This window comes from Helicoverpa armigera, chromosome 26 (assembly GCF_030705265.1).
Source record: "Helicoverpa armigera isolate CAAS_96S chromosome 26, ASM3070526v1, whole genome shotgun sequence".
Lineage (NCBI taxonomy): Eukaryota > Metazoa > Arthropoda > Insecta > Lepidoptera > Noctuidae > Helicoverpa > Helicoverpa armigera.
In genome coordinates this window covers 2,800,428-2,812,356 of record NC_087145.1, presented here as the reverse complement: position 1 = coordinate 2,812,356, position 11,929 = coordinate 2,800,428, and the positions used below count along the sequence as shown (strand labels likewise).

Here is an 11,929-nt window from a genome sequence, read left to right as displayed (position 1 = left end):
AATCCGTACTTCGAAGAAACCAGACAATTTTCATTGAACTGATTTATAACGAAAACGACTCTCAATAAAATTGAGCCTAAATGGACCCAACATGACATCTTTACACAAAATATACATACAGTTTATTAATGAAACTCACCATAAGGATTCTTCGCAATAATCGAGTGATCAGTCTTCAAAGGCTCAGATTCCCCTTCATCATTGACAGCCTTGACCCTGAACTCGTACTCCTCGCCTTCCTGCAGACCCTTGATCTCCATCTCCGTGTCATCAGTCTTGCCGACTGGCACCCAGCGGCCGGTAGCCTTGTTCAGTTTTTCTACTACGTAACCTGTTACTGGCTTGCCTGGAAGTGGGGAGATTTTTTTGAAATTTTGAGGGTCATATTTTAAGGAAAAACAAAATTTGAGAATTATAAGGGTTTTTTGGAGGAATTTGTTAAGTAAATGAAAGCAAAAAATATGCAATAATAATATATAACAAGGGGCAAAGATGGATGGAAAGGGGGAGTGTTTTATTATTAAAACTTTTTGCAAGAGACTATTATTTTATTTTTTTTACCTACATATACATATAAGTCAACCAATTATGTAGGCCTCATCACTTTATAAGCATGATCATTGATATGACAGCGTATAGGACAATTTATTGTAAAAATTTAAGGAAACTACAATACTTTATGGCAAAATATTGTCCAGAGCCTACAAATTCAATTTTGATGCTTTTTACTATAATAGCAAGTTTTATATAATCACTACTGTCTCTAACAAAAAAAAAGCCGTAAATATATCCTCAACTTACCACCATCATCTTCAGGCTTCTTCCAAGCCAGTTTGCATCCATTCTTCGTGACATCAGCGACCTTCAGTGGTCCACCAGGTTTGCCCGGAGCCGAGAGGACAGTGATCTCCACCTCAGCTTCATCAGTACCATGCTCGTTGGTTGCTAGGATACGGTAGGTGCCTGTCATGGCGCGGACCGCTTCCTTGATATCGAGTTTGGTGTTGTAGTCTACGTTTATTACGTTTTCTGTTACCTGTGGGGAAAAAGAAGATAAATGATTATTTATAATGAGGTTTTTCTTATGAGTTTTATAGAATGTGTAGGTTTTTTACATGTTTGATCTTAAAAAAAAATGACTGAAACTGCTAAAATCTGGTAATCTTTGGATAATTCTAGCAATATCGCTTCTTAGGGAAAGATTTGGTATCATCTAGCATTGTTCATCTAAAATGGATTTACTTTACCTCTATAGTTAACTATTTTTTGAGGGCTCCAAATTAAGGAGTGCTTAGTATATCAGTTGTCACATTTCAGTCAGTTTAAAGAAATTTTCGAAACATCATAATCTATTCCGAAGTCGTTATTTTTGCAAGCTAGAATAACATGTCTGTTTACCTGATAGAAATGTAATTTTCCCTAAATTCCTGAGTCTTTTTGTGACATCCTACTTCTTCCCTAAAAACAAACATCTTTCAACACCCAACATACCTCCTTCTCATCGCCCTTCCACTTGCAGAACCATTGCACTTTAGGCGCCGGTTCACCCTTCACGTTGACGTCGAAGAAGATCGGCTTACCAGCGCGGACGGCCAGAGCCTTGAGGTTTGTGCGGTCGATACGGGGCTTCACTGTGGGCGTAGGGAAATATTGTTTGTAGTAAATGGAGCTTAAATATGGGTAAATAATATGTTTGTTGCTTAGTTATAGTAATTTTGAAGGTCACAATTGGTAATTCCATCAAAAAGCTCTTAGAACCCCTGCACACTGTAGACTGAAGTGTCGACTATAAGTCAGCTCGATGGCAGGCTGACAGTTTATTTGAAGGTAATAATCTAATCCGAAAGAATCCAATCATACTTTTTAGTCGGTCAGATACCGGTTAGATAGTGGATCGTTGCAATGAGCGCACTACCATTAATATCTGTAGTTACGAGCCCAATCAAACTATCGGCGGAATAAAAGTTTGCAGTGTGTGAAGGCTATATTAGAACTATTCAAAGAAAATCATGTACCAAATAGTTTGAAGTAAATAAATTCACAAGTTAAATTAAACAAGCTAATCATTTACTATGGTAAAGACAATACAGGCTACTGAATAATTCGCCATGATATGTTATTATACTTACAAGCCTTATGTCTGATAGTAGTCATCTTGGTAGGGTCAGAAGGCTCTGACGGTCCAGCCTTGTTGACTGCGACCACGCGGAACTGGTACTCGCTGCCTTCTGGCAGACCATCGACCTTCGCTGAGGTTTGGCTTCCAGGTACCTGAGGAGTAGGGTGGAATTTTAATAAGGAGGACTTTGAATGCTAATGAATCTTGAAGAGACAATTTTTCAGGAAATGGTGTGTGAATATAGCTACATAGCCAAGATCGAAAATTCACGTTTTCCATAGAATAGTCAAGTTAGTCAATTTTTAATTGACATCATTATATGAATCACCAAATAAGTCAATTTTGATAATAGTAAGTACCAAAAATAATTACGAATTAGCCCAAATGCTGTGGAAGATCTACAATACAATTCAAATCTTTGACAATTCAATTTGTTATTATATCACTTGTCTAAGAATTATGTGCTTGTCTTAAAGAAGTGTTTTTTAAAGTCAATTTCTTGGGCTGCAGAATTGTTTCAAAAGTTAGTGTTAGGAACACAGAGGGTTCCAGAAAGAACGCAATAGGTTTTAACCAGCAAAAGCCTACTCTTTATAATAATAAACAGGTAGATCTCCTCACCTCAGCGGCATTCTCCCAGTCTCCACCCTTGGGCTTCTTCTGTATAATGTATTTGAGCACGGGGGCTCCGCCGTCGTCCTTGGGCGGGTCCCACTTGATCTCCGCGCTCTGGTTGTCGTGGTCAGCAACCTCGACGTTGCCAGGTTTGTCGGAGACGTCTGAAATGTTTTGGTGTGGTTAGAACTTGTTGGTGGAGAAGTGATTAAAATCGATTTTACTAGATTCTGTATTTTTATTTGACGGTAAATGAGACTAATTCCTTGTGATCATGTATGTACTTAGCTACCTTAACCTTTATAAGAACATGTAGAGGTTAAAAACATTTCACTTTAACTTTCGCAAAGTTTACTAAAATAGCTTCCAGCTCAGAAGTAGAATCCACGAAAATTGGTTAACTTATTTAATTGCCCCTAACTTAAAAAAATAATCTAAAGGAACCAGAACTAAAAGGTAATGAAACCAGAATAACTTGACTTTTCAATTATATTTGACATCAAAGAAACTTTAAATATATTTACTGAATATCTGCTGTATACTATTACAAATCCCCAAAACTTCAAAATCCCCAAATCATCACCAAACTAGATACTGGCAAAAAAAAACCTTCTTAGCAGTCGGGAAAAAAAGTAAAAATCTTCCGTCAACTTACCGAAGGGATTCTTAGCCAGAATAGCGCGTTCAGCTTCCAAAGGCTCGGAGTCACCCTCATCGTTGACAGCTGTCACCCTGAACTTGTACTGATGACCAGGCTCCAAGCCTGTCACCTCCATCTCTAGAGGCTTCTTGTCACCCGCGACCCTGAAGATAGTAGGTTGATGGGTTATGAAGTTTCCGGGGAGTCTTTGAAGAATGGGTTGATGAAAAGGAAATATCATAGACTTAAGATAAATAACTATAATATTCTTTACTTCTGGAGCAACTGATCTTTGTATTTTTCTAATAAAATAAGGGAGGTACAGTCAACTTCAGGTCAGTGGTGACAGTTTTATAGGAAAATCGTACTTATTACTATTGAGTTAAGGTGCATGACAGTTACCACTGATGTGCAGTCTACCGTACCTATGATATGCTATTTTTCGTATTTTTACGCTAAGTATGAATTTCTTATATGCTCCTAGATATCTGGATAAGAGATCGATTGGAAAAATATACTTTTACTGTCATTAAGGTTGTTTCTTGTTCAGCACGATACTATAGTCCAACCATGCCCAAAATCCAACAAAAATACCAAGCCTCCTTATTTGGGGGATTTTTAACTTAAAATTGAGTCGCATTTCCCCTACATTTGTTGTTAATTTTCTATATTATAAAAGTTCTGCAGCTTATTAAGTTACAATAGCTTAATCTAAACCTTTTATTACGTTACAAAAGCATAACAATAAAAATACAATATCAACTGACCTGCCAACCCTGACCCACTTGCCAGTGGCGACATCCATCTTCTCCAGCTCGTACTCCTTGACGGGAGAACCACCATCGTCTTCCGGCTTCTCCCATTTCACCTTGCAGCCTTCTGCGTGGATGTCTGTCACTTCCAATGGGCCTGGGAAGATTGAATAAGTTAGAATTGATTTTGTAAAAGTTGTGATAGGTTGCAAGTATGTATGTGATCCTTTCTTTTGGAGGACTGAGGGGAGTAGTACGCCAGTTGAAGACAATAGAGTCGTTTTTTTTATAACAGCCATAGTTGTTTTATTATAGTTTATAGGCACTAGATTCCCAGTTCCCAGTCTAGATTTATATTCGGAAAGTACGGCCTCAGGCCTCTTGCACATACAAGGCATTGTATACCGTCGTGCACGTCTACGCTTCCATAGTGATCCATGTAACACTGACGATCGTGGCTTCTCACAGCGAATAAACCGTGGATTTTCAGCGCGAAAAACCATGTGTATACAAGAGACCTTTAACTACTAACGCAACGGAAGTGATATCTGCACATCCATCCCTCGTTAATTTGCTATGGGGCCGTACGCTTCTCAGCAACGTAGTATTTAATTTATGGTAAAGTCACAATATAAATAACTCACCTTTAGGCGCACTAGGCTTGCTCAGCACCGTCAGCTCAACGGTCTCCTCATCGAAACCATTGCAGTTTTCAGCTCGCAACTTATATTTGCCCGTGTCACGGCGCACGGCGTTCACAATAGTGAAGTCTGTGTGGTACTCCTTGTTCTCGATCTTAATGCGTTCTGTGTTCACTAGCTTGATGTTGTCGCGCCATGACCTGGAGAAGAATATTAAATGATTAATGTTTTGAGGTTTAAAAATATGTGCAGACAGCCAGCACGAAATACTACAAGCTGTTCTTGAATGGATTTTCAACTTTATGTCTAGAGTACAAGGTTCAATTTTGATTGGGAAAATTGTACAGATTGGAGCCTGATGTGGTGTCTGTACATAAAGATTCAATGGAAAGTTTTTACTGTAATTTATAAAGTTTTTTTTTGTCTTTAATAAATAACTTCTTTCCTTCTGTAGACTGGAGACAGACACTCTGTAGTGTTGTTTTCAAGTTTGCATGGTGAAAGAGAATGGACAATCTCAGCACACGCTGTATTTATAATAGGTCACTTATGTGTATTACTTAACTTGCACTGTTTAACTATTATTCTTTTCAACTGATTTCCCAAACAGGAAAACCTCTTCAATTCAATGTCTATATTATTATTTTTTTGTTAATTGTGTAGAGCAAAATTCCTCTATATATATATTTATGAAACTTACCAAGTCATCTCCGGTGGAGGTTCACCGATGACGTCCACAGACCACTTGTGAGTGCGGCCAGCCTTGATGATGACTGACTTGAAGGTGCTGCGCTCAATGCGTGGCTTCACTGTTTATGATTAAAAAAAAAACTTTTAATTGTAGGTAATTATATAGATAGTTTATATTTTGCAGATGAAGTTCTAACTTGTATTGACAAAATTTATTTAATAGTAGGTACTTTCATGTTATCAAAATCAGAATGAAAATATGTCTATTTAAAATGTATGCTGAACAAGTTGTTATTTCTGTAATTTGCATTTCATAGCGTAATTAAAACATTTGTTTTTCAAAGAGCGACCATCAATTTCAATCATGTAGCTGTATTTTTTTAACCGTTTAAGTATTGTAGCTTTTATTCATATTCCCTTTTGGAAAATAGGTATTTTTGCCTATATACCTTTGAAATAATTATTTATCTCTTTTGAATAGTATAAATGGGAATATATAAATAACTTACAGTTCCTATGCTTGCAGAGATGGTTGTCAGTGGGCTGCGACGCCTCACCGACTCCAGCCTTGTTGTAGGCCTTCACACGGAACTGGTACACCATCTTCTCTTTAAGGCCTTCCACCTTGTACTCCGTCTTTGTGTCATTTGTTTTTACAACCTGCGGAAAGATTTTATGTTTAGTTAGTAAGAAGAAGAAGAGATGGATTTTATAGTCAGTAATGTAAGCTCTAGGTATTCTAAAATGAAATGTTATTATTTAAATAGTTTAGTCATTTATTTGTTGAGATTAATTAAACTCCAAAGAGTGAATGCGTCTCCTAATTTAGGAAAATATCTAACTTTGTACTGAAATTCCTGTTACACAATGGACAGCTTTTTGATAAGTATAAGAAAAAAACGTTTTGTGGGTAGCCAAGCAATAATCTAAGTTTGGTTTCAGTCAAACATTTTTCTGGATATTAGTTTTTATCAAGTAGAACACCTAAAATACTTTGAATCCCACAAAATTGTACTTTTAAACACAAAATATCAAGTCCATAATAAAAAATCTTGCCTTGTATCACAAAATAACAAGTTTATATTTCAGAAACTCACCTCAATCCAGTCAGGAGAGAATTTGTCCTTCATCTCCACAACATATCCAAGGATAGGTCTTCCACCGTTGTCTGATGGTGGCTCCCAGTTCAGGGTCACCGACATATTGTCGTAGTCCACAATTGTAGGCTTTCCAGGGGCCTTTGGTGGGTCTGGATGACAAAAATAATACAAAATTCAACATTCTGGACCTGGTTAAAGATTTAAGCTTCGAAAACTTTTGTGGTAAGTCGTTAGACGTGTATTTCTCAATGTATTTGATCCTATTATATCTTTGATATAGTGTTAATAAGATTTGTTTCGTATAACCAAATGTAAACAACAGTTGTGTTAGTAAATAAAAACAAAGTCGAAATTTGAAAAAAAAAGCGGGAGGATTGTGACATTTCAATGACGTTAGACGTTACGTTCCGTTCTTGGTTTTAGATTGAATAAAGTAGATAAAACATGTTTAAAGCGAATTCATTTACCAATTTAATTAGAATAAAATTACTGTGGATATTTATTTTTAAACTTAAATTATATTATTATTATCTTAATGTAACTAACCGTAAGGATTCTTGGCGACGATAAAGCCGTCAGTCTCCAACGGCTCGGACTCGCCCTCCTTGTTGACGGCGCGTACCCTGAACTTGTACTTGTGGTTCGGGGTAAGACCCTTGACTGTGAACTCTGTAGGGTCTGGGCCAGTTTCACCACACGGCACCCAGTTGCCAGTATCCTGAATGGTAGAAAGGTCAAGGGTTTATCCACATTCAATAGGAATGCTTGTGTCTCTGTTATTTATGTTCCAATGTAATAGTCTTTATCCTTACCATATCCATTTTCTCGAGAGTGTATCCAGTGATGTCGGATCCTTGCCAGTCGTCTGGCTTCTGCCATTTGACAGTGGCCTTTTCAGCGCGGATGTCCACGACTTCGATTGGGCCGTTCGGGCGGTTTGGTTTGTCTGAAATACGATTGAAAGTTTATAAATATTGTGGTAACTATTGAAGTAGTACCTACTTTATTTTCGTATGAGCATTAAAACTTTATACAAAGATTGAAAAGGCCATTAACTTACCCAAGACAACCACATCGCCAACACTCTCGCAGGTACCCGAAGAGTTGGTCAGCACCAGCTTGTACTTTCCACTGTCAGCCCTAGCGGTCCTCCTGACCGTCAGAACAGTGTTCCTCTCGTACTTATCAATGGTGATGCGATCACCATCATCGGTGATCTCCTGTGATGGCAAGGGGGCATGAGTATGGTGATTACGAAGGGATCGCGTCTGAATATTGTGCGTTTTGATGATCTTAGTGTTGTGGTGAATGTGAGTAATGAGACATTCCCTTTTTTTGTTGTCGCTGGGCTAAAAATGCTATTACGCATCCCCTCCCCGTCGGGGGACGGGAGAGGGGTATGTGGGACTCCCCGGTAAAAACGTTCCCAGTATACCCACTAAAAAGGCCCAGCGGCACTCCGACCTCGCCTGAGTGGAGGGGGTCTGGGAATCTATGGCATCCAGTCCCCCACCGGCGATTGAATGAGACATTCCCTGCATTCTGGTGATGTCATGTTTTTGACGAAAAATTAAATAAGTAGTTCTGTGATAGATTATTTTAGACATGGATGGTTAGTGTGTGTAGAGTAGGTAATATTTTTTTGTGTAGTATTTTTCAAGTTAGTGAAGCCTTTTAGGTGCTCTGCAGATGGCAGTTCCCAGTAGATGCTTGCCGGTACGTTATTCTTCAATGACCGACTTGGTCGTTTTAGTTGGATCGGGTCTTGAAGACCAGATTCTTACCTGGTTATTAAGTGGTACTAACAAACGTACGCCATTTGTTTGTTTGTTTGGTTGATGTCTTTGTAGCAATGCTGATGTATATGATTGTGTCTTGAATGCAAAAACGGTGATGGTGATGTTTCAAAAAATATGAAGACATATGTAGGTGGTTTCAGACGCAATCCCATAAAAATAAATCTAAAAAACACGGTGCGACCAGTAATAAGTGTTAGAATGTTATGTGTTGGCAGTGTTCGATAAAATCGCAACACTGCCGAGTGTTACCACAGTAAAAATAGAAAAGTGTTTGTGAGTAAATTGTGAAAAGTCTGTTTTGTTGGTTTTTTCATATAACTTATATAAGTGCATCTATATAAGTTTGGTGCTTTTGAACCAATCTAAGTCATTTTCAGTTAATACATTTATTATGTAGGTAACTTTTAGTTACAACATCGAAAGCGTAATTTTGCAAAGCCAATTACATTGTGGGTTTGTTCTACGAAAACAATGTAATGTGTTGCTTTGTGCTGTGATGTTAAGTCGAAAGAAAAACTTGGAAGTAATATGTAGAGCTACAATTATATTTTCGTTCGATTTAACACCACAAAATACAGTTTGTTGCAAGTAGATATATTGTGTAGTTGTGTTAGCACATTTGTAGAATAAAATAATAGAGAAAAGTGTATGAGCTTTTGTGTTTAGAACATATAAATGCGATACAACATCTAGATCCAACCATCTAACCTTCTCCGTGTACGGCTTGCCACGTTTCTTTTTTGGGAGAAAAAGAACAAATTTTTGATTAAAATCGTGTTTTCTAATTTAAAGTTGATGAAATGGTATCTTTTAAAATCGAAAACGTGAAAAGATTCGATATAGAAAATACAAAACAATGAACTCAGACAAAAATTTCGTTACTTCTCGGATTGAAGCTCTGAAAATATAGTTTTGAGTTCTACAGTGTCAATATAAATGTTTGCTTCATGGACACGATAAAACTGATCCATGGTAAAACGACGATTAGAAACAGTGAAACGACTGTTTTTTTCTCTAGTTAATAACTTTATATCCACCATTTATGAAATTGTAGAAAATGCACTATATTTACCTCTTCACCCCTCATCCATTTGACTGTCGGTTCAGGCTCACCACCGTACTTAATGTCGAAGGTGATAACCTGTCCCTTCTTGATGATCATGCTCTGAAGACCCTCTCCAACGATGTAAGGCTTGACTGGAATTTATTAATTAGCATGTCAGAAATTTCTAGATCTAAGACACCACATTGGTGACAGAAAGTTGTTTCCCCCAAAAATAAATCCTGGGCTGTCCCCCCACTTACCGAATCTGCACTTAGCGACAATAGGCTTGGTAGCATCGCTAGGTTCACCAGGTCCAGCCTTGTTGATGGCGCGGACCCTGAACTCGTAAGTGCAGCCTTCTTTGAGGCCATCCTGAGTGGCTGCCAGGCAGTCCCCAGGAACCTCCTTGCCGGTCACCCAGTCCTTGCCGAATTTCTCCTGCAAGAGCATTATAGTTTGAGAATCAAGAAATCTTCAGGTTTCTGCTGAAATTGCTAAAGTTAGGTCACTTTTTGTTATTCTTTTACCTTGTACTCGATGACGTAACCAGTGATTGGTGCACCGCCATCGTTGTCAGGCTTCTGCCATTTGAGATCAGCGTGGTCCTTGTTCCAGTCGGTAAGCTCAACGTTCTTGGGCTTCGATGGTTCGTCTAGAAACAAAAGAATGTATTAACACCCAAGTTATAAAGATTCAAAACCAGATTTATATCCTGGTATAATTAAGTAATATTATGGTCTCTTACCCCATGGGTCCTTAGCCAGCACAGGCTTGCCAAAGAGACCAGGTTCACTGGAACCGATCTTGTTAACAGCCCGAATCCTGAACTTGTACGTCTTCTTCGGAATGAGATCTTCGACCTTGTATTTCAGCGGCTGACCGACTGCCACTTCAGCAACATTGTCCCATCCAGCTTTGAGAGACATATCCTGCCTCTCAATAACATATTTGGCAATTGGAGTGCCACCGTCGTCCTGAGGTGTCTTCCAGGCGACAACACAAGATGTCTGGAATACTTCAGTGACCTGTACATCTTGAGGAGCTGATGGGACGCTCTGCATGATAATCGTGACATCCTTCGTGTCCTCGCCCTGGGCGTTGGCTAGCTTGATCGTATATTTGCCAGATGCTTCTCTGCTCGGCTTCTTGATCTTGAATAGAACCTTTTCTTGCTCAACCACTGCCTCGACTTCTTTGGCGGGCAGGGCTTTGCCATCCTTCCATAGTTTAGCTTCGATTGGTGTTTGACGGGTGCCATCAACTGTAAAATTGAATAAATAGTTATAGACAATTTCTTACACATTGTTTTCTAAATTAAAATCTTAAGGAGATATGTGTTATTATGACTTACTTTTATAAGGCACCTCAATGACGAATGGTCGGTCGTGCGGTCCGTTGAATTCATCAGGACATTCAATGGAGGGCTTGGATTCGCCCTTCTTGACGGTCAGCTTACAAGACGAGGTCAACTTGCCGGACTCGCAGAGAATCTCACCATCGTCTTCCATCTCCAATTTGTTGAAAATGAGTTGGTGTTTACCACCGCCCAGGTTCTTGATTTCAATTCTGATACAATTTAAGAAAAATAGAATGTTATTTATTATCTTTATTTAACACAGTAAATAGCGGGTACTTAAATGAGTAAATGGGTGTAATAAGGGTAACTGAACCCTAAATAAATTTGGGAACAGGGCAGGAGGAAGAAGTAGCGGCTACTTATGACACGGCTACTTATAAAAAAATAACTCACCTTTCATTAGGCACAATAGGCTGTCCATTGAAAGACCAAACAGCTTCAGCGGTCTGGTCCTGCAATTCTACTTCTAGGACAACCTTGTCCCTCTCAATTGCTTCTGTATCCTTCAACTTCTTGTTGAAGCGATTCGAGTCTGCAAGACAAAACACAATTTTAGATAAAATATATTACTTTGATCACCTACATGCCGACCGTGTTCATCGAGAATTATTTTTGGAATACCTAGATACTGATTTTCCTCAGGTAAGTTTTAGTCTAGTGGTCCCAAACAATGGACCATTAGAAACAAGCCCGTTTCTTGTATTAGACAATCATTTGTTTAGATGTGTCACAATAATACTCATTATTATTACTAATGGGCTACATAGATGCTTTAAACATCATACATTGTCATAATCATATTAAACTTTTCCTAAAGTGGAGCATCATGGGTATGGAGACTTTTCTATTATAATCTAGTTTTAGGTGATAAAAATAACTTACAATTGACAATCAATTCGCAAGCAGTCTCATCGGCGTTACTGACACACTTGAAGTTGCCAGCGTCAGTGACCTTAGCGTCCTTGATGATGACCTTGCGTTTGCGACCCTCCTTCACGATCGAGATGCGCTTGTCAACCTTCAGAGGCTCGTTGTTCTTGAACCTGTTGACAACAATGAAAAATATGATGACAATTATGATATTGATTACAAAAACCAAGATATAGATGGCATACTTTAATTATGAACAAACATCGAAATAGGACTTAGCTATTGGATCTCTCAGTTCTAA

General features: G+C 38.5%; 1 protein-coding gene across 1 annotated transcript in view; it reads right to left on the bottom strand.

Moving 5' to 3' along the window:
* Positions 1–11,929, bottom strand: part of LOC110373907 (twitchin) — a 118,298-nt gene that overhangs the window by 65,456 nt on the left and 40,913 nt on the right. Inside the window, exons 57-77 of the mRNA XM_064041697.1 lie at positions 11,641–11,801; positions 11,152–11,290; positions 10,753–10,967; positions 10,147–10,662; positions 9,929–10,053; positions 9,662–9,839; positions 9,429–9,553; positions 7,618–7,777; positions 7,370–7,503; positions 7,104–7,275; positions 6,555–6,706; positions 5,967–6,117; positions 5,468–5,576; positions 4,771–4,967; positions 4,142–4,283; positions 3,390–3,538; positions 2,741–2,898; positions 2,130–2,271; positions 1,492–1,631; positions 802–1,036; positions 140–346 (exon numbers count right to left, since the gene is read on the bottom strand). Coding sequence (XP_063897767.1) covers positions 140–346; positions 802–1,036; positions 1,492–1,631; positions 2,130–2,271; positions 2,741–2,898; positions 3,390–3,538; positions 4,142–4,283; positions 4,771–4,967; positions 5,468–5,576; positions 5,967–6,117; positions 6,555–6,706; positions 7,104–7,275; positions 7,370–7,503; positions 7,618–7,777; positions 9,429–9,553; positions 9,662–9,839; positions 9,929–10,053; positions 10,147–10,662; positions 10,753–10,967; positions 11,152–11,290; positions 11,641–11,801 — 3,707 coding nt within the window. The remainder of the gene's footprint in view (positions 1–139; positions 347–801; positions 1,037–1,491; positions 1,632–2,129; positions 2,272–2,740; positions 2,899–3,389; positions 3,539–4,141; positions 4,284–4,770; positions 4,968–5,467; positions 5,577–5,966; positions 6,118–6,554; positions 6,707–7,103; positions 7,276–7,369; positions 7,504–7,617; positions 7,778–9,428; positions 9,554–9,661; positions 9,840–9,928; positions 10,054–10,146; positions 10,663–10,752; positions 10,968–11,151; positions 11,291–11,640; positions 11,802–11,929) is intronic.